At 40.4% G+C, this 27,489-nt stretch overlaps 1 protein-coding gene across 11 annotated transcripts in view; it reads right to left on the bottom strand.

Annotated features, from left to right (window-relative positions):
• Nucleotides 1–27,489, bottom strand: part of ACC (acetyl-CoA carboxylase) — a 72,873-nt gene that overhangs the window by 32,991 nt on the left and 12,393 nt on the right. For 5 of the 11 annotated variants that reach the window (XM_065360696.1, XM_065360697.1, XM_065360698.1 and 2 more), the window contains one exon: nucleotides 8,020–8,419. In XM_065360696.1, coding sequence (XP_065216768.1) covers nucleotides 8,020–8,419 — 400 coding nt within the window. The other 6 variants (XM_065360693.1, XM_065360694.1, XM_065360695.1 and 3 more) reach the window with 5 other exon arrangements.

The following is a 27,489-nucleotide window of genomic DNA, read 5'->3' as shown; positions in this document are numbered from 1 at the left end:
CCGCATCCCCACCCCAACCCCCGTAACCTTTCTTTCGGCTGCAGCTCATCGAAATACGTAGACGTACGTTATGCTTACACTCGTGTTATCACCAACGCCAACGCGATACGCGATACGCGATACGCGAACAGTACCCCTACCCACTACCTCGCCATCACTCCACTCCACCCCGCGCCATGCCGCACGCCCTGCCCAGTTTCATTCATGTCGTACCGCGTCAATTCGGTTGCCTACACGCTCATCGTAAGGAAATACTACGCACCTGACCAGTGACCGGTACACTCGTGACACTCAACACTGCACGAATTCGACATTCCAGTATCCGACGCGACGCGACGCGCTGTCACCAACTAACAGTAACAATGACACTGCTGCTTCTGCTACTGCGGCGATCGCCAAATATGCAGTGGGTAGTTAGTACCTTTTTTTTTTGACGGGCGTTGCGTTGTTGCGTTGTTGCGCCTTGCGCCAAGCACGCGAGTCAGTAACCTTTGCTTGTATTTTGTAAGTAGTACAACGGACAACCGGCAACCGGCAACCGTAAATATGCAGTATGCAAAAATGCAAAAATTACCGGGCCCGAGAATGGGCCTACGCGGATATGACGAGTACCACGATCGCCAGCGCGATGGCTGCTGAATTATGACAAAATTATTAGCAAAGATTTTATTGTTGGAATTGGAATATGTTTATAAGGTCCATAGAAGTAAAACCGCACAACGTCCCCCGCCCGACCGGGTGTGCTTTCTCCCCCAGAGTGGATCTTAGCCCGCCAAAATCAGTTTTTCGCCATTTTCTCCTCCGCATTGCATTTTAGCGAAAAATATGTTAGTAGATAAAAGAATCTACGTCAAATTTCCGATCTAACGATGTATCAACTTTCCTTGTATGTTCAAGGAGAGTGGAACCACAACCATTCAAAAAAGGGGGGTTCCCTGAAAAATACGTAAAGGCTATAGGCGCTTAAGAGGAGTGAAATGGTCTCCGAAAGCGTTCGAGTTGATATTAGCATGGAAGGTGGGTACGAAGGAGAAACTTGCGCGTAAAAAATTTCAGATCCACTCCCCCTCCTTTTTTTGGGGAGCCCCCCTTTTCTGAAAAATCAATAACACTTTTCTCAGCCCCATTTTAACCGATTTCGAAAAATTTTCAGTATGTTATGTAGTATCCTCATTAGGTATCCCTACAAAAATTTTCAACCTTCTCCCCTCATATTTACCCCTCAATGGTGTAAAAATGTGTCTTAGGGAGGGTTGGGGTAAAATGGGAATTTTGGTGGAAATAACTAAGTACGAATGAGTAGGGTGTCGTTTTCTTACGATTCTATACCGCTGAGCACGAATATCACGTCAGATTTTTTGCTACCCTCATCTAGCTCTCTCCAGAGCACTTAGCCCCACCAATTATTACTATCGTTGAAAAGCATAAAAAATCAATAAAACACCATTTTGAGGGGTAAATATGAGGGGAGAGGGTTGAAAATTTTTGTGGGGGTACCTAATGAGGATATATGTACATAACATACTGAAAAATTTTCAAAATTGGTGAAAATAGGACTGAGAAAAGTGTTATTGAAGTTTCAGAAAGGGGGGGGGGGGTCCCCAAAAAGGGGAGGGGGTGTGGATCTCAAATTTTTCACGCTGAAGTTTCTCCTTCGTACCCACCTTCCATGCTGATATCAACTCGAACGCTTTCGGGGACCATTTCACCCCTCTTAGGCGCCTATAGCCTTTACGTATTTCTCAGGGAACCCCCTTTTTTGAATGGTTGTGGTTCCACTCCCCTTGAACATACAAGGAAAGTTGATACATCATTAGATCGGAAATTTGACGTAGAATCTTTTATCTAACCTAACATATTTTTGGCTAAAATGCAATGCGGAGGAGAAAATGGCGAAAAACTGATTTTGGGGAGCTAAGATCCACTCTGGGGGAGAACGCACACCCGGTCTGGCGGGGGAAGTTGTGCGGATTTACTTCTATGGACTTCATAAACATATTCCAACAATAAAAGCTTTGCTAACAATTTTGTCATAATTGAATTCCAGTTCTCCCAGACTAGTAGTGTACTATTTTGTCAATTTGTCGACTGTCGAGAAGACGCAACTCGGCTACGCCAACCCGAATACATTTACGTACCCAGACTCTTGATTCTCACGTCTGCGTCGTCGTCGCGTCAGTAGTCACTAGTCAGTCTCAGTACGTCAGTACATACTCGACTCGTAGACACACTAGCGATTAGCCAAACTACGAGTACCTCACTCAGTATATAGTCGGTAGGGTGCGAGACTGCGAGTGCGAGTGCGAGTGCTCACATAAATCCAGCATCCCGAACAAAGTTTTCAAGTTTTTATCGTACGTACGTGTAGTCGTGTACATATAAATGCTGTAGTACGCTGCACGCAAGCAGTACGGGCGATTAGAATACATTAGATTAGATTAGATTAGATTAGATTAGATTACATTATGTAAAGTCTGCCTTTTGGCTGGTAAAAGACTGACAACAAGAGACTTTTGTCTCAAAAACGAATATTTATTATTACGACGAAAAAAACGGATAAAAATTTACAACACATATCTTCACGAATCGCCAGACCAGCCCAAGACACCAAAAATCACTCGACTGCCTTTTTAAACGAATTTTATTCGACTCAAACGATCGCATTTGCGATTTCTAACCTCGGTATATCCAACGGCCAATTTACCGTTAGCTTCCCGGTTTAGGTGAACTCCGCCGATTCAGCATTTCTGCTGAATCGGCGAAGTTTACCACCAATGCACCGTTAGACGACGACGAAGTTACATTTCGTCGCCTAACGGTGAAATTTTTCCACAAATTTTTTCCCAAGTATTTTCCATTCGTTTTTGACGGCGAAATCGTCGTCACAAATTTTCCCCTCCCCCCACAGAAGCGTGACCCCACGCGATTTCAGATGGAGTACTAGCCTGGCAATTTTCAAAATAACTGGTATAAATACATAAATTTATAAAAAGGTAATCTAACAGAAAAGTCGTAATTTTAAATATTAATAATATCTAAGACCCTAAAACAAGGAAAGAAAATGAAGAGAAAATAGTAAAAAAATAAAAACATTAATATTAAAACAATGTCCCATAAAATAATAATTACAGGTAATTATAATCCCATATGAGAAGCCTGTAAATAATTGAAATGTACATATAGAAAAGAAAGTGTAAAATGACTCACAGAAATAATTCAATAATTTAATTAAAATAAAATGAAATTTAATGTAGACGTAAAAATATCAAATATTCCCAAATCAAGAAGTCGAATGAACGTTTTCATAGGATATTACCTCTTCTACTATTAGTCTACATACACGCTTAACGAAGAATCTATTTATATACGAATATCAAAGAGCAACGTTTAACCAGTGTATTGTTATTTTGGTGAGGTGCGGGGTGATCAATCCCGTACCTCTATGTGTGAATTTTATCCATCAGCTAGGTGTATGAAACTAGCCGTATTTATGCAGTATCAGCAAAATGGCAACGTCTCTTCTTTGATAGGTAACAACCAGAGTATTATTTTGCTTTCTTCCTATGCTAATTTCATTTTCATAAGTGCAGTTTATCATTAAAAAATAGTGTTTGTTTTCCATTAGGGGGATTATTTTTTGATTCTAGTTTCTCAACATTATATCAGGTCATTTGCCTAAGTACAGTTCAGTAAAATTACGTAAATATGTACATAATATCATGGTAGATAATCTATAAACTACAAAGTTGATAAATCTAAATAATGTAATAAATTTTTACTCTCCCTCAAATAATTTTAAAGTAGGAAAAATATATAGGGGATCATAGAACATGAGTGATAAAATATTAATCATAAATATCTGTGCAGTTAGAAAGGTAGTTGGTAGGTAACTAGGTATTAAAAAGATGTTACACACTCAGGACTATATAAACTCGTTTTTTTTTCTCTTTCATTTCTCATTAAATAAATTCATTCGTTTTATTAAATCAACATTTCTCTATTTTCATTCAGTCGTTTTGGTAGGCCTACCTAGATTTTTTTTTCATTTTAATTTTTCTTTCTCATTTTTTCCATTACATTTGAGGCAAAAGTTTCAATCATTGATTTGAGGAATTTTTTCCAGCAAGTCAGAATTTTAATTTATGTGCACTATCTTCACTGAACATTTTGGATGTACCTAGCTCAATTTTATGAACTAATCCAATTTCATCTCTCACTTTGTATCCTAGCAACTCACTTACCCTTTTCAAAAAAAAATCAAATTGGTACACCACTTATCAGAATAAGTAATGTTCAAGCTCTGTTAATTCAGAGTTTATTTGAGAGTTAAATCTCCTTATCATTGTTTTTGATTTTTATTTGTTTTTGTTTAAAGCAAGCTTATGTTGTTTTGCAACTATAAAGATTACGTAAATTTCAAGTTTTTTTGGAGATGTTTGAACTCTGACCATGCCTTAGAAATGTCTTATGTGGATTTTAAATAGTTTCCTCTCTTTTAATTCTTAACAAACATAAGACTTTTTCATAAAAATATATTATAGATTGGTGATCCATAAACACTCTAGATATGTTTAATGGCAATCCATAATTTTGTACGTACACCTACAATATTATAAATCTCATTTTTCATTTTTATTTCTTCATAATACCTCAATTTTTTTTTTCATCAATTCTTCATCATTCAATTTCCTTATTAAAAGTTCTAAATTTACCCATCCGTTAATTGGAAGTATGGTATGGGTCGAGTTTATTTCTTATTTATTTTTATTAGACATGTGTGATTTTTTGAAATTTCAAACAGGCATCAGGTATACCACTCAGGGTTATTTGAGACATTATAGGTTCAGTTTATTATTTTTTTTTAAAGCTTTCTATCTCCAGGATTAAAGCTTGAGCTGAAACCTCTGCAGTCTATTCCTAGCCTTTTCATGTCTTTCCTGCCATAGTTGGCTTTCCCAGAATATTCTCATTGAATTATATACCTCTCATTTGATTTTTAATTTGCACATTCGTGATATTTTACTTTTGTTTTGTACTTTATTTACGTAAAATTTGATCAATAGAAAGAATTTTTGTTACTACAAGGGAGGTGAGGGAGGATATTTTTTTTTTTTTTTTTTTTTTTTGATTCTTGATAGAATATAAGAATAAAAATACTAGGTATAATAATGCCAATTCTTGAAAGTAATTCAAGGAAAAACATTTTAGAATTTAAACTTAAATCTAGGTAAAATACATATTGTGGTAAGAATTTCTTCCTCTGTAAGATCTATTGTTAGAGAAGTAAATATTTGAGAGTTGAGGTTGTTCTGTAGATTTTGTCTCGAGTTTTTTTACTTTTTCTTCCAGTTCCCCCATCATGGCCTGAACATCAATTTCTTTTCTCTTGTCCTTAATTAACTTTCTGTTTTCGTATCTTGTGATACTGTCTTGCAAACTTTCAATTGTTTTGCAATCGTTTGTAGTGACCCAATCAATCAAATTTGGGGTGAGGCGATTTATTATTTTTTTGCAAATTTTTTCCTCAGACATATTTGGATCAATTTTCCTACATAATTTTTTAATATCCAAAATAAATTTATCTACATCCTCCTCGTTTTTCAAAACTTTGGCCTTGAGGTTTTGTTTTAATTTTTCCGTTTTTGGTTTATATTGGATTTCTAGAAGAGGTTTTATCCCTGCATAGGTAGTAATTTTTTTCACATTTTTTAAATGGTTGAAAGTTTCGAGAGCATCGTCTGTTAAGCACAATGGTAATTTTGAAAGTTTTTTAGCTTCGTCCCACGTAAAATTTGTTGCTAAAGCTTCAAATCGTCTAAAAAAATTATCAATATCTTCGTCATCTTTTCCCGAAAAGTATTTAATTTTGTATCTTGGCTCTTCCATTTTATTAAAGTTTGCTGATCTTCTATGTAATTCTTGCAATTTCTTCTTAAAGACGTTGACTCGGATTTCGAGAGAATTTACACTTTGTTCCTCAGAGTCCTCAGAATCCTCAGAGCTTGTTTCTAAATTTTTTCCTAAATTTTTATCACTCTCTTTTTCTCGAGTTTGTCGTTCCTCCTCTTGTTTCCTAAATTCTGCCTCTTCTAGTTCTTTTTGTCTTTTTTGTTTTTCAGCCTCCTGTCGTTTTTGGTGCAATTCTTCTTCTCTATCCCAAAATTTTGAAAGTTCAATATCACTTTTTTCTTTTTCCAAAAATTTGTGAAAATCACTCACCTCCTGCTCATCTGCTCTCAATTCTTTCCAATTCTGTAGTTTTTCTTGTAGTTTAATGCCAAAATTAGGATAGGTTTTTATGAAAATTTTTAATCTAACTCTCAACTCCTCTATACTCCCAGCACTCTCAATAGAATATGTACTCAATATGTTTTCAATTTCAGGTTTCGTTAAATAGTAGATCCAATTTGTGCTGACAGTACCACTCATGAATTTTTCTTATAAATTTTAAGCAGGAATAATGGAATAAACCAAAAATGGGTGCTTAAAAATTTTTTTTAAATTTTAAAAAACATTTCATTTCAGTTCAATAAAGGTTTTTTGAGAGAAAAACGAAAATTTTTTTTTCACAAGAGAGGCATTTAAAAAAATTGAAATTGCTTCACAAGAGAGACATTAAAAAAAATTGATAACGAGAACTGACGAGAAATTGAGGGAGTTTGGCACACATAGCATGTTGAGAGAAAAAAAAAATTTCAGAAATTACAAAATATAATCTATCAATAAATTTACCAACAATTTTTCCATGGTTCTTTTTTCGAATGAATATCCTCGAATTAAAATGAGTGACGAAGATGATTTTTTGGCCGGATTAAATGGAAAATGGCTGCATTTTTCGGATATGACCGCAACTTTCAGATATGACCGCGACTTTCGGATATGATCGCAACTTTTGGGTATGACCGCAACTTTTGGATATGACCACAATTTTTCTTCGGTGTTGGAATTTTGAATAATCTTGAATTTTTTTTTTTTCTTCTCAATTTTGGATATTCTTCAATAATTCTTCATCATCGACTTCAGCTTGTGGATTTTTGACATTTTGCGAAGTTGGTTTTTTCACTTCTTTGGCAGCATGAGGATGATGAATAGAACTTTCAGCACTTTTGAAGAGAATTTATGAAGTTTTTCAGTTAAATTGACGAATTTTTCACGATCATTTTCGGTAATTTAGTCGAATTTTTTCAGTTATGAACATCGGACGAATTTTTCCACGATAAATTTTTGAAAGTTGGTTTGCCGGATAGCTTTTTAAGAGCTTTTTAGTTCGGGCGCCATTGTAAAGTCTGCCTTTTGGCTGGTAAAAGACTGACAACAAGAGACTTTTGTCTCAAAAACGAATATTTATTATTACGACGAAAAAAACGGATAAAAATTTACAACACATATCTTCACGAATCGCCAGACCAGCCCAAGACACCAAAAATCACTCGACTGCCTTTTTAAACGAATTTTATTCGACTCAAACGATCGCATTTGCGATTTCTAACCTCGGTATATCCAACGGCCAATTTACCGTTAGCTTCCCGGTTTAGGTGAACTCCGCCGATTCAGCATTTCTGCTGAATCGGCGAAGTTTACCACCAATGCACCGTTAGACGACGACGAAGTTACATTTCGTCGCCTAACGGTGAAATTTTTCCACAAATTTTTTCCCAAGTATTTTCCATTCGTTTTTGACGGCGAAATCGTCGTCACAATTAGATTAAATTGGTTTAGATTGGATTGGTAGAAACTGCCAACTGGAGTAGCCGATATTGAAAAACCTCTATAAAAGACTACCCTTAACGACAACGCCAACGCCAACTCTAACGTACCTACTCGTACTTATGTACTATACGACAGTATTAATGCAAATTGCATGCTCGTACGAGCACAAATCAGGTAGCCATACGAGTAGTGTAGTAGGCTAATACGCTAAATACGCTAAATACGCTAAATACGCTAAATACGCTAATACGTACGTGTACGTATAGTAATTCTAGTTAGAGGTGTTGAAAAATGGACTTATGGGCTTACCTGAGCCTTTTACGACGTTCGGCCAGTCCAAACATATCCTTGTACGAGCTACTTTTGCTGTCCATGCCGCTGCCCATCGGTTTCATATCGTCGCCGGGGAAATTGTCGTGCTTTTCTTTTTCATCTTCGTAAGCGTCGCCGTTGACGTGATTATGATCGGTGGCGGTGCTCGCCACGTTGGCGGCCGCAGTCGCAGTCGACGAACTTTCTTCGTCGCCGACGATAAAGTTGACAGTTCGACCGCCGGCGTCGCCATGATTAGTTTGCGCGGCCGCTTCTTCCATTATTTTTCTCGCGCCAGTACCGGTAATGCCAACCGCGTTATTACGAGTAGTAGTCGCCGATGTCGGCCTTTCAGAATGCTGTTGCTGTTGCTGTTGCTGCTGCTGCTCAGTGGTGCCTGAAAATTGTAAACCTCGATTAGAATCTTTGGCGGCAAACAATTCAGCAAAGTACCTACTACTGTATACCTAATTATACGATACAAGAGTTAGCGGTACAGCTAGGTGTGGGTGTGGGTGTGTGAGTGTGAGAGTGAGAGTGAGAGTGGATAATCGATATTGCTGGTTAAGGTTTATTAAGCGAGTGAAAACGTAACGCCAATAAAGCGACCATCAATCGGCGAATCGGCGAATCGGCGAATCGGCGAATCGGCGACCGGCGACCTCGCAATCAAACACTATCATATAGCATATAGCGCGCGTCCGCGGTACATATAAAAACTGCTAGCCAAAAGAAAGCTGAAAGCTTTACAAATTGGGGGGAAGGGGCGGAGGGGCGATGGCGGAAGAGAATAAAGCGAAAGCAAAAACGAAAGCATGCGTGCATCGTAAGCGTGAATGTACAAAGTTAATAAGATATCAAGTTTCAGGCTTGGGGGATTATCTCGAACGATGCCTCGAAAGATCGAAAGATGGAAAAATCGATCCGATTACGAAATTTTGGGCTATACTTGCATTTAACGGAATCGCCTTTGAATGAGACCAAAGCGAATGCAACGTTGAGCGAACCAGAGTGATAGGTAGAGGTACCTCCTCCGTACATCTTCGCGTACTCACCTACACTTACGTACCTACTTACAGATTAGATACACGCCACACGGACAATATTGCTATTACCTACTCGTAAGCACGGACAGCTGCCAGTATCTGGTCTCGCGACTACGAGTACAAATATCGTAAATCGTGCAACCAACTTGAAACCAGAATAGTAGGTAGTAACGGGTAATATAACAGAATCTAACTACCCGCAATTTTTGCAATTTTTTTTTTGAAAATGTTGCAAAATTGCCAGAAATGTGGCGAGGGAACAGAATTTTTGCGGTTCCCTCAATTTTGAGGAAAATACTCAGGTAGTTAGATACTGTGATGCTAACCATCGGTACGCGTCACAATATCTAACTACCTTTTTTTTTTTTTTTCGCTGTAAATCGCGGGAGGATGTGTGCGGTGGTTCTCCACTACGACGAGGAACATTCTCGTGATGTTAAGAATGCCAAATCAACGAATCGATGCCTTTTACATATAATTTTGGGGAATATTCGAGCAGAGTGTCAACACTAGATTTGGAGCAATTTATTGCATTTATTACTAGTTTTTTGATGTAAACTAGTAGAAAATGAGGAACAGAGACGAATATAATGTGAAAAGCTGTTACCTGTGATCAATGAAATAAAAAATTGAGGTAGTTACATACTGTTCTGTGCACCGTGGGAATGTATCATAATATCTAACTACCTTAATTCGTACGTGAATAATTCAGTATATTTACTGGAAAAATGAATCTAATTACGCTGTATTTCAGCATTACACGATTAATTATACTTTTATTAATTTTTTTGAAGCAATACCGAGTAAAACTTTGAACTGACATGAAGTTCATGTACGATCAAATGATAAGAACTTGATAAGGTAAAATACGGCGTAATTACGTAAATTCGATCTGACGAATCTTCATATTTTCCAGGTAAGTATGGGTTGTTTCGTTCTATTCGTTCGATCATTCGTTCATTTTGTTTTTTTCATTTTTATTCAATTTTTCACAATTTGACCAAAAATTTGTCGTCGTCTGCGGGCGCGCCGGGGCTGTCTTCTGACGTCCATACCCTGCCTACTGACACATTTTAGACTTTTGTTTATTCATAGCAAAAAATAAGGTAGTTAGATTGTATAACGGTAACCCATTGCATCTGGAACAGTATCTAACTACTTCAAGTTTTCTTTTAAGAAGCACTGGTAACAGCTTTCGAATGTTATACTTGGTATTTTATAGCATATTGTAGCTGCTTGTACAAGAAAAAAAAAAAAGAAAAAAAAAAAAGAAAAAAAAAGGAAGTAAAACATGAATTCATACAACACATACGGCATACCTGCAAATTTTTTCATAATTTTTCAAAATAAAATGAATCGATTCGTTGATTTGGCATTCTTAACATCACGAGAATGTTCCTCGTCGTAGTGGAGAACCACCGCACACATCCTCCCGCGATTTACAGCGAAAAAAAAAAGGTAGTTAGATATTGTGACGCGTACCGATGGTTAGCATCACAGTATCTAACTACCTGAGTATTTACCTCAAAATTGAGTAAATCACCAAAATTCTTATTTGTGTAATCATTTAGTGGTATTTCCAGGTGGTTTTGAAAAAAAAAATCATTAACTTACAAGGTAGTTAGATTTTGTGACGGTACCGTAGTGGACGTTTATCGCAAAAGACAGAGATAGATAGATAGCGACGCGCGACGTTAAGGTCCACCAACCACCCGTACGGCCGTACCCGCGTACATAAGTAGGTACGTAGAAAAATGTGAAAAATTGATAGATAGGTAAAGTAAAACAATGCCACCCCACAGACGTGTCGGAAGAACTAGAACTAGAATTAGCCATTAGGTGCGTAAGAGAAAAGAAGAAAAGAGGGGTAGAGCTGAGTAGAGCTGAGAAGAGCGGAAGAAACCAGACGAAGTACGTAGACGTACGTACGAATATTATAAGTATGTATGTAGCGTATACACATAGGTAAAATAAATGCGTTTGATTAATAGTGGAATTACGTTACGTGTTACGTGTTACGTATGATAGATACCTTCTTGCGGAAACCAAGTTTTAAGTAAATTTTTCTTCAAGAAAAACATTTTGCTAGCCGAGCTTTCCGCAATGTCATTTCAATTTTACGGTAACGGTTACGGTAACGGTTACGGTTACGGTTATCGCGAGATTCTGTGAACATACAATATCATAACGGTTGTATTACTCATCGTCATCGGGCCAAGCGGCGCATGCAACAATCCCCTTTCCCTTCCCCTTCAATACTGGGTATACTGCGTACACTGCGTACTGCGTACTGCGTGCTGCATTGCATTTGAATCGCGGAAAAATACTCGTAGGGTATAAGTAAGTACAGGGTAGCATAAAGGATAAAGAGTGAATGATAGGGACACTGGACAGGGAGGCTCAGGCATCGTCATCTGCATCACTGCACCAGTACACTATTACGCGACATGTATAATATTGAAGATGCGTATGCGTATGCCTATGCCTATGCGCAAGTAGTGCAGGTACGCCACTACGCCAGGTACATACGTACTCGTACATACTTGTACATGTACATACAGGGTGTTAAATAAAGCGTGGGCAATAATTTCACAATAGATGCAACTCGAGTAGACGAACAAAAAACGTTATTATGATAAGTTGCCTATCTTGTACAATGAAGGCGCTACGTGCTCCGCAAAACTGAAAATTCACCACTTTTAAAAAATTCATCAAAAACTAGAAAACGTTTGAATCATTCGAGTGATGCCCCTAACCCATAGTACTCGAGTGGACAAACAAAAAAAGTTATTATGACCAATTGCCTATCAGCAAAATTGAGGGGCAAACCTGATTCAAAATTTCCAAATTTCGATTGCCCTAAATTTGAATTTTGAAATTGCGCTTGCCCCTTCAATTTTGAAGATAGGCAATTGGTCATGATAACTTTTTTTGTTCGTCCATTCGAGTACTATGGATTAAGGGCATCCTTTGAATGATTCTAACATTTTCTTACCGTCTGCGTATTGAAGAAATTACCTCATTTTTGAACTAAAATTCACCAATTTTGAAAAATTCATGAAGAAGATGTTTGAATCATTTAAATGATGTCCCTAACCCATAGTACTCGAGTGGGCGAACAAAAAAAGTTATTATGACCAATTGCCTATCTTCAAAATTGAAGGGGCAAGCGCAATTTCAAAATTCAAATTTGGGACACTCGAAATTTGAAAATTTTGAATCAGGTTTGCCCCTTCAATTTTGAAGATAGGCAATTGGTCATAATAACTTTTTTTGTTCGCCCACTCGAGTACTATGGGTTAGGGGCATCACTCGAATGATTCAAACGTTTTCTAGTTTTTGATGAATTTTTTAAAAGTGGTGAATTTTCAGTTTTGCGGAGCACGTAGCGCCTTCATTTTACAAGATAGGCAACTTATCATAATAACGTGTTTTGTTCGTCTACTCGAGTTACATCTATTGTGAAATTATTGCCCACGCTTTATTTAACACCCTGTATACTATACCTAACAGTAACACTAGGTGCTCGCTGCTCACCGCGCCCCGCTCCGATTCGATTCGCAGATATCGAGCGCGCTTGCAAACAATTTTAATATTTTTGCGTCGTCGAAAATACGAGTTGGTGTTGGTGACAGTGACAATGCGATGAGTGAGCATTGAGCAACAAAAATCATCACTCGACTGTAGATTCGCGTTGCCGCCAACTTAAGCACGTTACGTAGCCTACGTGTACGTTGTACGTAGTACGTACTACGTACGCGTACATGTACATTTTCAACGACAAACTCGCTGCAGTGCGGTGACAATGAGTCGTAGTACGCTACGCTGCGCTGCGCTGCGCTGCGTTTCGTTTCGTTTCGTGTGTAGCTGTGTACCGTGTAGACTGTATAGATGGTAGGTCTAGGTAGCCAGGTAGGATTGCGAGTGTGAGTGTGAGTGTGAGAGTGAGAAAAAACCAACACAGACCCAGTCCAGCCGATGCGGCCGTTTTTCAACCAACACTCGCCCTAATCGAATAATTTACTATTGGCCTCGGGCCATACTACGACTACGAGTACGAGTACGAGTATCTTACGTGTTCGCAGCAACATTGTTTTCGTTTCAAGGAGGCCTTTTTTGATACGTACAGCCACAGGGTGCCCAGAAATATCGAGCACCCCTAAAAAAGTTTTCTACTAAAATACTCGGATAATAATGGTAGCGCATGATTGGTTGTTGGCCGGACTGGAGAGATAACATTCCACCAATCATACTCGTATACCATACGCATCTATTTCACCGTTCGGCGTTCGGCGTTCGCGTTGCCAACCTACATGTGTGTTTTTAATGAAAAACTTTCTTAGGGGTGCTCGATATTTCTGGGCACCCTGTATAGTGTATAGGTACGAGTAGGTATTCGTGTATGAACAGTACCATACAGATATCGGCTACCGCGCCTCCCTCCAATAAAATTTTTTGCCAAACGAACACGTTTTCGGTTGTTCATGGTCGCAGTGAAGTGAATAATACTCGTTACTCGTACGAGTAGGCCTAAGCCTAATAATGATAGCAGCACATGATCGGTGTTGGACTGATAGTGAGGCGAGGAGCTAGCATTCCACCAATCATACGCGTATGCGTATGCAAATGCATCTATTTCACATGGCCAACCTACATTGTACGTTAACGTACACGTAAGTGTAAGTACATATATTTTTAGGTAGTAAAAAACTTTTGTTCGGGCTAATCGTATCGATATACGAGTAAGTACGACTGTCGACTATACGACTAGATCCAAGACTCGAGACACCTGATAGGCTGATGGCATACATAGCATACATGTTAGGCTCGAATCAACAAACCAACTCGAAACTCATTACAGTAAACGAAATAGGTGCCTACGAGTAACGAAGTAACTCGATCAATCGCGTCTCGTAGACGTAGCTCGTCAATGATCATTGATCAAATAGGGCCAATTCAAATAATCAATGACGCGCCAATATCACGCTCGAAAGAAAAATATGTACATAAGTAAAATGGTGCGAAAAAAACACACGCACACGCTAAAAGAAGTAGCGAAAAAAGAAAAGAAAAGACGGAGATGGAGACGTAGAGGCAGAGGCAGAGGCAGAGGCAGAGGCAGAAGCAGAAGCGAAAAAAAACACAGATAAATTACGCGGACGTTATCAGTTTTCTCAAGGTTATTGTGTTTCGTTTCAAGTACACGAAACACGAAACACGAAACAAGATCGACTTTAACGATACATTTTTACTTAAAAATAGCCGCACACAGCGCGGCGTACCTAATTACCTTTACCAACAATAACTATACTCGTAAAAATATGATCGCGTAAAACGGGTGGCTTGAACAAATTTCTCGTTAAATAGGGTGGAGAGGAGAGGAGTCGAGGCGATTCGGATTCGAGAGACTCTGGAGAATCGAAGAATTGCACCGCACCGCACCGCACCGCACTCTCTTTCAAAATATCTCGAGTGTTTGTTTTTTGGTGTGAAAAAATCCGCCGTGCCGTGCTGTGTCGTGTCGTGTCGTTGAAAATTTCGAATCGAAATGTTTGCATTTTTGGAAAAAAACTTTCGTGGCTCAGCGTAGGTATACGGTATAGCCAATTTCAATGTTGGAGTACATATATTTTTGGATGCCGAGTTGGCGAGTAGGCGAGTACCTAACGAGTGCTGATACTGCTGACGCTGCAAAAATGCGTAAAATAAATTGATAACTGCGGAGATGCGAATTTCACTTTTTAATAACTGTTTCTAGCTCGGGCTCGGGCTCGGGCTCGGGCTCGCGTTGTATGGTTTACTGCGGACTCGAGAAAAGTAAAAAAAATCGCAAACCAATGTAGCTACGGCTACGGCTACGGCTACGTGTACGTGTACGTCTACGTAGGGCTATTACTAAATTACTATTTTCAGGATTTTCAGAAAACAGCCGTTCATTTTGTTCGCGAATAGGATGGGTTTTACGTATCGAAAATTCGGCAAAATATAAAAGAAAAGAAAAGGAAAGAATGTGATCGGCAAAACGAAGGGATCGCCGCCGCTTCGCTCCGCACCCCATCTCTGAATTTTACTTATTGTTAGTACCTCTACCTAGTACCTAGCTACCTACCCCTTATAAAACATCGCGCCGAGCAAGTTCGGATTGCGCCGCCGCCTCGCCGGCTAGAAACGCCAAACGCGAATCGACACACGAGCTGACGGACGCGACGGTGCAGTATGGTCAACCGGTCAATCTATCATCACCCATCACTCATCACCACCGTCGTCTACGTCTACGTCTACCATACGATACGAGTACAGTGCAATGACACCACACCACAGCACAGCACATGTCGGCTGATTGATAGGCATCAGCACTGCAGTGTGAGTGTACTAACACCAACAGCAACAATCAGCTGACACACGCAGCGCAATACCGGTCACAGTAATGTACATACAAAATGTACATACGAGTATGTATGTACTAGGGGGCTACGCCCCCTGGCCGCTTCGCGGCCCAACCCCCATACTCGTTCCTCGGGCTTCGCTGCGCCCCCAAACCCCCCTTCGCTCACTCTAAGAAAAGGTTTCCTCCCAAGTGTATATGCCAGTGTCTCCAGATTTGGCGATTTATCGCATTTTTGGTGATTTGAAATCGTGAAAAGCGCCAAAAACAGGCTGTTGGCGATTTGTCGCATTTTTGGCGATTTGAGATTTCTTCAATTTTTTCTTTTTTAATGGGATTTTTCATTAAATTTTGTTTTTTTAAAAATATTTTTTGTAAAAAATTATAAAAAAATACTTTTTAAAAAAATACAAATTTTAAAATTTATTCCTTTCGCAGTCTGAAAGGAATAAAAAAATACAATTTTTTCTGAAAATTTCAGAAAAAAAATTGACATAATATTGGTGGTAGCTTAACAAAAAATCTGGCGACACTGGTAAGTTGGCGATTTTTGGCGATTTTAGATCGGCGAAATGGCGACCTCGACCTCGCATCCAAAAAATCTGGAGACACTGGTATATGCTTCGATTAAAATGATAGATGATAGTCGCGAAAGCAAAGTACCAATGATGGACGGATTAACATTATAACATTAGCAATAATATGTATCTGTTTCTGACTTTCTGTTGAGAATTTCACGCTTCATCAATAATAATTATGCATAAATCATAATCCTCGCATTGTACTTAAGAATTCCGTTGTTGGAGGAGTGGGAGGTTTGTATGCGCGCGCATGTCGCGTGATCCTGTCTGGAGTAACAACGACAGCGATGCGTTGTCCGATCCGATACATTTACGTTGGTGGTTGTGTGTATGCTTGTGTGGGTGTATAAGTACACGCACCGTCTCAACGGTTTTCTGTTTCAAGATTCCATAAAAAACAATCAAAATCACACGATCTGAGCAACTTTTTTCTAATCTGTTTTCACCATTTTACAGAGCATGAAATTTCGAACATTTCCCTCGTTGACAGTACCATCTAGCGTTTTTAGTTTTCGAGATAATTTAATTCAAAATTGTGTAACTGAAATTCGAAATTTGAATTCAAAATAGCTCAAAAACTAAAAACCCCAGAGGGGTAATGTAATCGAGGGAAATGTTCAGAAGTTAATGCTCTTTAAAATGAGATATTAACTACCCTTCTAGCCTTTTTCGTTCTTGATATATTTGAGAATAATTGAAAAAACAGCAAGAACAGCCCATTTAAACTCAAAATTTGGGCCCTTTAATTTCAAAATTTTTGCCCCCGCGTATTTTTCCTATATTCTAGAGACGTTAAGCTGTCGATTAAAAAAAAAATTAGCTCTCTAGGTGCCATAGATCGGGCTGGGAATTTTTTTCCGATTTTTCGAGTATTTTTCGGGTATTTTTCGGGTATTTATTTTTCTTGCAGCTGTATAGTATAGATGTATGTACTAAGTACGTCTACGTAGGTATGTAAAAGTGTACTGGTATGTCCACGCACATCACATAATGTCAACGTAGACAGAAGCACTAACGCCGAACACGTAAGTAGCTAGCTACACGCTACACGCTACACGCTACAGCCTAAAGCTACGAGTATGTAAGTAGTAAGTACGTACGTAAACGTAAACGTAGATGCTGACATTGCTGACGTACGAGTACTACCACAAAACGAAAACAAATAAGTATGTAAATGTACGAGTACACGACTACGTCGAAAAGAAAGCCAAAATGAAGGAAAATGAAAAATTGCGAAAGAGAAGAAATGTACGAGTAGGTAAATTGAAAAAAATGATCAAACCACCAGATCGATGTGCGCTGTGACAGTTGTTCGTACCCCAGTCGCGTTTGGTCGGTTGGTCGGTTGGTCGCCGTCGAGCCGTCGAGCCGACCATTGCCATCACTTGCAGAGTGTGAGTGTACCTTTAAGCTTCATTTATAGTGGCAATAAGCTGTCAATAGAAAATTTCTACAGAAAATCGTGCAATTTTTTCAAACTCAATTTTAAGCACTTTTGAACCTCTAAACTTGTAAAATAATAATAACGTGACATTTCTTATAAATTCTGACGATTATTCGCTTTAATAAAAAGTTTTCAATCTTCGTCTCATTCGTCACTTTTCCATGGAAAAGTTGAAAAATTTTGACTTGGGCATAGAAAAGTGATAAAATTCCACAGCCAGTATAAATGCTTCCATTTGACTTTTCTGTAGAAAAATTCCACGGCCACTATAAATGAAGCTATAATACCTTACCAGCTATAGCTATGCCTATTGCCTATTGCCGAGGGTGCGCAGAAATATGTACATTGTACTCGAATGTTTCGGTTTGGTTTGGTCATTGGTGGTCACTCGTACTCGTACTCGTGCTCGTGCTCGTGCTCGTGCTCGTAATAGCACATGATTGGTGGTTGGACAAAAGTGAATTCATCTACGAGTACTTTGGCGTTCGGCGTTCACGTTACATTGCCAACCTACGAGTAGATAGGTATATTTTCAACAAAAAAACCTACTTTCAGTTTCTTCGGGGTACTCGCACTCGCACTCGATATTTCTGCGCACCCCGTAGTCGAGTGGATCTGGATATGCTGGGCTTGGTTGGGTATGGTAGGGAAGCGATAGCCGCAGCCGCAGCGGGTAAGACTTGCATTCCAAGAAAAGCTAATTTTCAAGTCAAGGACGCGATACTAGTTTTGAAAAATTTTCACGTCGATTAATTAACAATGCTGCGCTACCGCTGCCACCGTCGCCGTCGCCGTCGCCGTCGCCGTCGCCGGGCTCTTTTTCGCAAAATTACGTACTTTACTCGCTGCAGCGACCGCGACCGCGACCGCGACCGCAACCGCAACTGCGGCGAGACAAGTTTACTTACGGTTACGACGAGCGTTGATTAAGAGTACGAGTACGGGAACATGTAACTACAGGCTGCCCAGAAATATCGTAAACCCCTAAAACAGTTTTCTGCTAAATGTTTTCGTTGATCACACTGAATGATACATAATAATGAATTAATGATATAGCGCATAATCGGTTGTTAGACTATGCGGTGATAACTTTCCACCAACCATATATGTACCATACGCATCTATTTAACCGTTCACGTTGCCAACGTACGCGTATGTTTTTAATAAAAAACTTTGTTCGGGGTTCACGATATTTCCGGGCACTCTGTACGTAGTACGTAGTACGTAGTACGTAGGTACTGGGTAGATAGAGGTAGCAAACCAAACTCGTAGTCGTACTGCAGTACCATAAGAGTATACTCGTATAGGAGGTACGTTAACGTATACGCCATACGGTATAACGTCTGTTTCGATTCGAACGTCAACGATCAGCCTATGTAAGCCCATCGATCGTAATTCATCCAGCTTGGCGATTAGAAAAGAAGAAAAAAAATCAACCAAAAAAAAAGGCGATAAGCGGCGTCGCGTCGTTTCGGTGACGTTACCATTTGGGTGGTACGTCCGTCGTACGTCGCACTTCGTACGTAACGTACGCGTAACGTTGTCTACCTACAACGTTTCAGGCTGCAGCAGTGATGCAGATCTACAGTCTGACGACGGAGGATGAGAGGACAGACGAAAGGTTACGGTTGCGGGGGGCGGGGCGTGGCGTGGCGTGGCGTGGCAGACCGCTCTAGGTAGATAGATACCTTGGCAGGCAAGCAGGCAAGTAGGTATCTACTCGAAAGGTAAAAAATTTTGAAAATTCTATCCAACTGCAGAGTCGTAAGCTCGTAACAAACAAACAAAACAAGTTACGTTCAAGCTGCGTCAGCGCCTATCGCTATTCGCTATTCGCTATTCGCTGTACGCAGTACTGGTATTGAACCAACTGGGAAGGGACATACGAGCGTACAGCGTACAACGTTTGATTTTTGGGCTTGGGCATATTTTTCCATCACGGTGGCGGTGGCGGTGGCTGCGACTGCGACTGCACTGTCATCTTTAAACATGTGCCGTGCCGCGTGGGTTGTTTGACGAGACGTGAGTGAGGTGTGAAGTGAGTGTGAGATCACGTCACTGTATTGCCGCTGCAAGTAGCAAGTAGCGAGCTGCGAGTACTTGGGGCTCGGGCACCCTTACGAGTACCTGCTTGCCCATCACTATATCAGTACTGACGTAAGCGCAAGCGTAAGTAGGACGCATTGCATTTGTATTTCGTACCTAGTTGGAAGGAAAAACAACTCGTAAAACACAAACACGTTTGAGTTTGAGTACTCATCGTACTTCTACTTACGATTGGAGGCGATCGCGATCGCGTGACTTTTGGTATTTTTTTTCGACTTTTTTCGATTTTTGCCCATAATCGACGACCGACGACCGACGACCGACTACCGCGACGCGTTATTATTCTGAAACAGTACCCAGTCTAGATTAATATTAAATTGCGATTTTGCTAATCCGATCCGATCCTATTGTTTTTCAATTTTTCATCGGATACGTCGCATCCCATCTACTCGTACCTGCTACCTGCTACCTGTACCTATACGTAGTACGTACGTATATACCTCTACTACTTATACACATACTCGTATTATGTAGTTACTACGATCGACTGAAAGGCGAAAATAAGAACGAGTAAAAGGTGAACGGGCTATGGCCGCCTCATCTGTCGTCATTTTGATTGTACTCGTATCTCTACATAGATGTACCTAGTACCTAGCTACTCTAAGTACTCGTATGTTTGTGTAGTGTGTACACGGTACACATTACTCTACGTATCATAGAACCCGCTCGTACCATTCATCCGCCCCACACCACACCACACCACACTGAACCAAAATGAAAAATTCAGCCGGGCAAACTGAGTTCCGCGCATGAACAGTAGGGGGGGGGGGGGAGGGAATCCGGGTTCGGTTTCGTAAAGGTGCCAGTTTAATTTTTAATGGCCATTTGACGCCAAAGCTCAAGATAAGCCTCCGAGGACAGATTAAAAATTGAAACTTGAAAAAATTTCCAACACGAATATCAAAATGTGGCTTTTTTTGGAGTCGTATTTTCGAAACTTGTCAAGCGATCCGCGGTCATAACCACAAATCACCTTTTGAAGCCACGGATCAAAGTTTCAAATGATCCACTGCAACCACGATACACGATAACCGATATTACATATTTGAAATACGTATTAGTAAACGAGAAAACAAACGAACAAACAAACAAACAAATGAAAAATCGTACGACACCTACCGCACTGCACCACACATTTTGAAAATAATACCTACGTAAGTACTGCACACGCGCAATTCTCCACACACCTGTCGACTAAGGAACTAAATACCAGGTATGGAAATACGCCATCTTTGGTTATAGAAAAAAATTTTCAAGTTCCCAATTTATTAATAATACCGCCAATTTACGTTACTTTTTCACCTCATATTCATTTTAATATGCAAAATAGACATTTTCCCACCATTTTTTTGATTCCATTTCATTATATGACTGAAATTAAAAAATCACATCGCTGTCAAAACTACGAAATCTATAACCGAAAATGGCGTATTTCCATACCTGGTATTTAGTTCCTTAACCTGTCGACTGCCATAGGCTGGCTGAGTTTACTCTCTAAATTTGAAACAGTGAAATTCCACCGCTTAGCAGTCACGACATTTTGCCTTTTTAGAAGCGGTAGTTTTTTACTGCAAAACAGTAAAAAATCTACCGAATTGGTCAGTAAAAAATCATTTCGACTGACCGATTCGGTAGAGTTTCTATTGTTTTGCAGCAAAAAACTACCGCTTCTAAAAAGGCAAAATGTCGTGACTGCTAAGCATAAGCGGTGAAATTTCACTGTTTCAAATTTAGAGAGTAGAAATGAAAAAATAAATACCTACATATATGTATGTAGTTGAATAACTAAAATAAATAAATGAAATACTTTATAAAATTTAAAAAACGAACAAGAAAGCGCGTAAATACGTTAATAAGCCTGCCTAGTGCCTAGTACCTACTCTCTAAATTTGAAACAGTCAATTTCACTGCTTAGCAGTCACGACATTTTGCCTTTTTAAAGCAGTAGTTTTTTTTACTGCAAAACAGTGAAAAATTACTGAATTGGTCAGTAAAAAATCATTTTGACTGACCAATTCAGTAATTTTTCACTGTTTTGCAGTAAAAAAAAACTACTGCTTTAAAAAGGCAAAATGTCGTGACTGCTAAGCAGTGAAATTTGACTGTTTTAAATTTAGAGAGTAGTGCCTGCAGAAAACGAGGTCCGAACAATTGCCTTACGTTATTTAGCGGCATTTACACGCGTGTAACTGGTGCGTGCGTGTGCGTGTGCGTGTGCGTGTGAGTGTGAGTGTGCGTAATGGGTAACGGCGTACGAGTAACGCGTACCTACAGGATGCGCAAAAATGTCGAGTACCTAGCTAATAGCTAGTACATAGCTACAGGGTGCCCAGAAATATCGTGAACCCCTGCATGAAAAAGTTTCTGCTAAATGTTTCGGCTGATCACAATGAATGCGATAACATCGATGATACCAGATAGCAATAGCGCATGCACACGAACACGATTGGTTGTTGGACCGAGGTGATAACATTCCACCAATCATATACGCATCTATTTCGCATTGCCAACCTACGAGTATATTTTTATTAAAAAACTTTTTTAGGCGTTGACGATATTTCTGGGCACCCTGTGCCTGTACCTAGCGGCTAGCACCTACCCCGAGGAAAGTTTTTTATTGAAAACGTGAACGCCGAATGGCTGAATCCAACGACCAATCACGCGCTATCATTATTCATTAGGTATTATTACTACATTAAGCGCAATATGTACAAGGTATCATTGTCATTCACTGCGAGTGTGTCCAACTCCAAATTCCAATCTAAATAATCGGCAAAAAACTTTTTCGGCGGAACTCGATACTTTAGCGCAATGCGCAGATTGCGCACCCGGTTGTGCCTACTGCCTAGTACTTCTACCTACCTACCCTACACACTTACACACTACACAGTAACACTGACTATACGCTGACAAGGCAACCCTCCCACGTGATAATCTCCGATGAACTAGTGGAAAGAGAACCTCGAAAAACCGAAAAACCCCCGTTCCCCAATTATTTTCAGCTGTTCGAGTTGATTTTTCAATTCTTGACGAGCGTTTCAAGTTTTGCGTACACAATTACACATACTCGTAGATAAAGTTGTTCCGTAAATTCGAAAAACGGCCGTTTCTCCCCACCACATCAACTCGAGCAGCTGAAATTTTGGCCAAAGGGTCTGTGGCTCTGCGCTCGATACCTTTGAACTCGAGCAGCTGAGAATTGGGGGATGGGGGTTTTTTGAGGTGCTCTTTCCACCAGTCCAAGTTTCATCCAAATCGGAGATTATCATATGGGAGGGTTGCCTTGCGAGTACACACGTGGAATAGACATTGGACACCAAACAGAGAAGAGAGAAGAGAGAAGAGAGAAGAGAATGAGAAAAATACATACAAATACTCGTACTCGTACTCGTACTCGTACTCGTAGAGATAGAAATTGGATGAGGCGAATTGCGAATGACACTACTCGCGTATGCGTATTGCGTACGCGTACACAGACACACTACACAGTATAGCTGGTACCACATATTAACGTAGTACTTTACTTACATAGTCGCGTAATCGCGGCGCGTCGCGTCGCGTCAATCGCTCGCTCGCTCGCTCGCTCGATTGCAAATAAAAATGAAAAGTGAAAAAGGTAAAAAAACGGGGAAAAAACTACGATTTAGGCGAGGGAATAATGAAAGAAAATCACTTGACGCGAGACGAGTCGAATCAAACACTCACGAACGGAAATACGTTTACCGTTTAGGTACGTCTACGTACGAGTACGTCGTACATTATGCATATCATACGAGTACTCGTATATGTACTGCTGACGTGACGTGACGTGACGTGACGTGACGTGACGTAACGTAACGTAACAACTTGATGTGACTTTTGAAAATGCAAATCCTACGCGAATACAAACACCAAACACAAACACAAACGCAAACGCTGAAACGCAAATACGCGAAAAGGCGAACGTACCGTACCGAACGACGCGACGCGACTCAATTTTGATGCTGGAATCGCGTAAGCGTAAGCGTAGGCATATCAAGACGTACGAGTAGCCGTAGAAAAGCGATCACTCATCACTCGTCACTCGTCACTTACTCGTATTAGGTGCGATGAATTATGAATGAATAAATTGGTCGAGTGAGTTGCCAGACGAAAAGACATACGCTCGTACTGAAACTCCGGCGCGACGCGGCGCGGCGCGGCGGCGGTTTCTCGTTAGTCGTTAGTCGCTACACGGTAGCGTATCGTACGTCGTCGCCACCCCGTCCCGCCCAGCCCAACCCGGCCTCACCACATTATGACTACGAGTACGAGTACGAGCTACAAGCTACGATGCCGGCGACCTTCTTTCAGTACATTACATACTGTACATGTACAACTACATGAGCTACAGCTACAGCTACAGCTACAGCTACAGCTACAAGTACAGGTACACTGGTACAGGTAGTCACCCTTCGCTACGTCAGCGCCAGCCGCAGCCGCAGCCGCAGTCGCCCGTCGCCAGTCGCCGATTACCCGTCTTGGCCGCCGATTCGCCGATTCGCCACTCGATACCGATACCGATACATATTCACACACAGCAGCAGCAGCAGCCGCCACTACGCAGCGCAAGGCGTAACGCAAGACGACGCGACAAGCGACGCGCTGCGAACGCCGTAAACCGTCGTATGTCTATGTACTATTGCACTTGCACTAATTTGTTACTGCACTATGCGACGCATACGCATACGCATGCCACTGCCCATAATTACGCGTATGCAGTAAGCGTAATTACATCGCGCACGCACACGCACACCTGTGGGTACTAGGTAGGTAGGTAGGTATGCCTTTGCCAACTGCCTACGCTCACATACCCTTTGCTGTACCTACCTCTGTACCTCTACCTACCTACCTACCTACCTACCTACCAATCACTCGTATACAAAGTATTACGAAAGTGTCGTATGGCGCAGCGACGATACGATACGCTTGGGAGGGGAGAGGAGGGGAGGGGGTTGGTCATCAAAAGTAGCACAAAGATCCGTTTACAATGGAGCGATGACCGCAGGCGCAGAAAGGTACGAAAAAACGTAGATTTTTGCAGTTTTGCGTTTTGCGTCAAAACTGCACTTTGAAATAGAATATGCAATCTACCGTACACCGTACACCGCACCGTACGTTCTTTTTGTACCTTTGTACGGCCATGGCTATTGGCATTACGAGTATCAGTATACCAGTAAACGGGGCTTAAGAATTCACCAACGTCCAACACAGCTCACCTGTAGATACTCTTGATTTATACGTATGTAGCCTACATGAAACTGCGCTACGACACTACGCTACGCGACGCGACGCGACGCGACGCATTGACGTAAATTTGGTCAAAGGTCATCCGGTTAGTGATTCGGCGGCGGCGGCAGCGGCAGTAGCGATTCCTCTATTATTGGTACGTTTATCGTGTACCCGTACCCGTAGCCGTAGCCGTAGCCGTAGCGGTTACAAACAACTGTACTAAATAGGGTGTCCAGTAATAATACATACATATCTGGCAGGCAGGGCGCTGTCGACAATTTTCGCAGTCGCATTCGCCGTACACCAGTACCAGTACACCTATTCGTACGACGATGCCCAAGTTGCCGCTCAAATGTCAAAGGCCAGCAAACAATCGGCTTTCAACTCGACCTAATTCAATAAGTCGCACTCGGGTTTTCGCTCTGCTCTACTCTACTCCACTCGTAGCTTTTCGACAATCTTAAGCCCGTATACGTACAGAAAAATGTAACGAGTATCAGCTGACGAATGTGGCGATGGCGATGGCGACGGCATTCATTTTTGTTGATTTTCAAAAAGGCTTTCGATTCAGCGAATGACAATTACTCGTATTTCATAATCATCGAGTAAGTAGCGAGAGCGGCGCGGCGAGGGAAATCCGAAATTGAGTGAAGAATAAAAATAGCGTGCGCGTGCGGGTGCGGAGTAAATATTGGCGACATTTTTAACGCCGTCGCGCGTCGCGTCGGTCGCCTGTGTGGCACTTGCGGTTAGTGATGCAAAATATCGATATTTTTCAACTATCGGTATTGAAAAACTATCGTAACCAAACTATCGGTATTATATCGATAGTATCGATAGTTTGGTGAACGTTAAAAACACGTGAAATTGCACAGTAATGGGCAGGATAATTGTTGAATAACACTTTGGAGCGTCATTATGATGTAACAAAGCAATAAAATTGATGCTTTCATCTGTATTTTGAAATAATTTCACATTTCAAAAATAATATCTCTCAATTTTTTTGTTGAAATATGAAATGAACGCGCACTTTTTGAGAAAATAGACAATTTTTGACGAAAAAAAACGATATCGATATATCGTCTTCAACTATCGGTATTATCGATAGTCCTAAAAAAATCAAACTATCGGTAGTATCGTCGATAGTATCGATAGTACTGACATCACTACTTGCGGTTACCTATACGGCGCGGAGTGCAAACTTAACATTGTCAATTACGACAAAAAAAAAACAAACAAACAAACAGGAAAACAAGCTGTGGGTAATATACGAGTAAAATGCTACGGACGGAGCGCTGAATTTTGATTTTCTTTTCTAAACTACTCGTAGATACCTAACCGATAAAAACCACAATCATAAAAAATGCATTAAAATCAACTTACGCGTGTAGCTGTATACGTAATACGTATAGATGTACATTGTACAATGTACTCGTACATACATACGAGTATTACTCGTAAAGGTAATCGATGAAAGTGATGAGAAAGTTGAAATGGGATTAGAAGAAAAAGAGCGAAAATTGGGCAAAAAAATAAACTTTTGACGAGCTTTTGGGAAACGAAGAGTCGAAGAGCGGCAAAGCAAAGGTATACACTATACAGGTAGAGGTACGAGTAGAAAGATGGTACTCGTATGTTAAACGATTAAACGCATGTTGAAGAATACGAGTACCGAGTACCCGATTTCTATCGCATCGTAAAGTCGCATGCAAGACAGCATCGAATGGAAAAAACTGGATAAAGTATTGATCTTTCTATAGGTACTCGTATACGAGTAACGACTAAGGAGAAGGACTCGAAATGTGTAAATACGAGTTTACGAGTACGTAAACCGTAAACGGTAAACCGTAAACGACAAACGTACCCATAGGTAATACCTACTTACTCTGGGTCTGGAGCTGAAACGTAAGTACTACAGTATACGTATTATAGAGCTTTTTTTCCGATTAGGGTAGGTCGAGGTAGTAGATACTCGTACATTGGTTTTGTTGATTTTTTTCATTTTTGTACGAGTAAGTGTTGCCAATTTTCCTAAATATGTACTTCGTATCGTATACCCACACTAGCGAGGCGGCCGGCGCGGCGCGATGGTACGTGTACGCCGTACGGTGTAGGTAGGAAGTAGCAGGTAGAGGTACATCAACTCGCACTTGGGCATATATTCTTCTATCCTCATTCCTCATTCCTCATTCCTCATTCCTCATTCCTCATACCTCATAAGATATACTAAATACGAGTACGAGTATGCATGAATATACGTTGACATAAATGTAGTGAATAGCGATGCTGATACTCGTATTAATTATGGTAGCGCGAAAAAGCGAAAGTACATATGAGGAGCTGAGAATCAAAACTCACATTTGCCAAAAAAAAAAATACCGTTTTATGGCAGATTTGGATATACCGTTTTACACTCTATAATGTGACATATTCGGTTTTTTTGGATCAAAGTCATTTTGGTGTGAAATTCACCTTCAAAACCAAGGGTTAGAATCAAAACTCACATTTGCCATTCTTTGTCTGGATATTAAAGCAGAAGGGAGCTAGGTGAAAATCAGTCAACACAGGGAATCGTGTTCTAGTAGCGCTATCTAATGATTCATTTTGGTATTATAAGTTTTTTCAACTGGCAACACTACTAACTCAGTTTTTCGC

Source organism: Planococcus citri, chromosome 4, assembly GCF_950023065.1.
Source record: "Planococcus citri chromosome 4, ihPlaCitr1.1, whole genome shotgun sequence".
Lineage (NCBI taxonomy): Eukaryota > Metazoa > Arthropoda > Insecta > Hemiptera > Pseudococcidae > Planococcus > Planococcus citri.
Note: the sequence above shows the minus strand (reverse complement) of the source record. Positions and strands in the feature narration are given on the sequence as shown.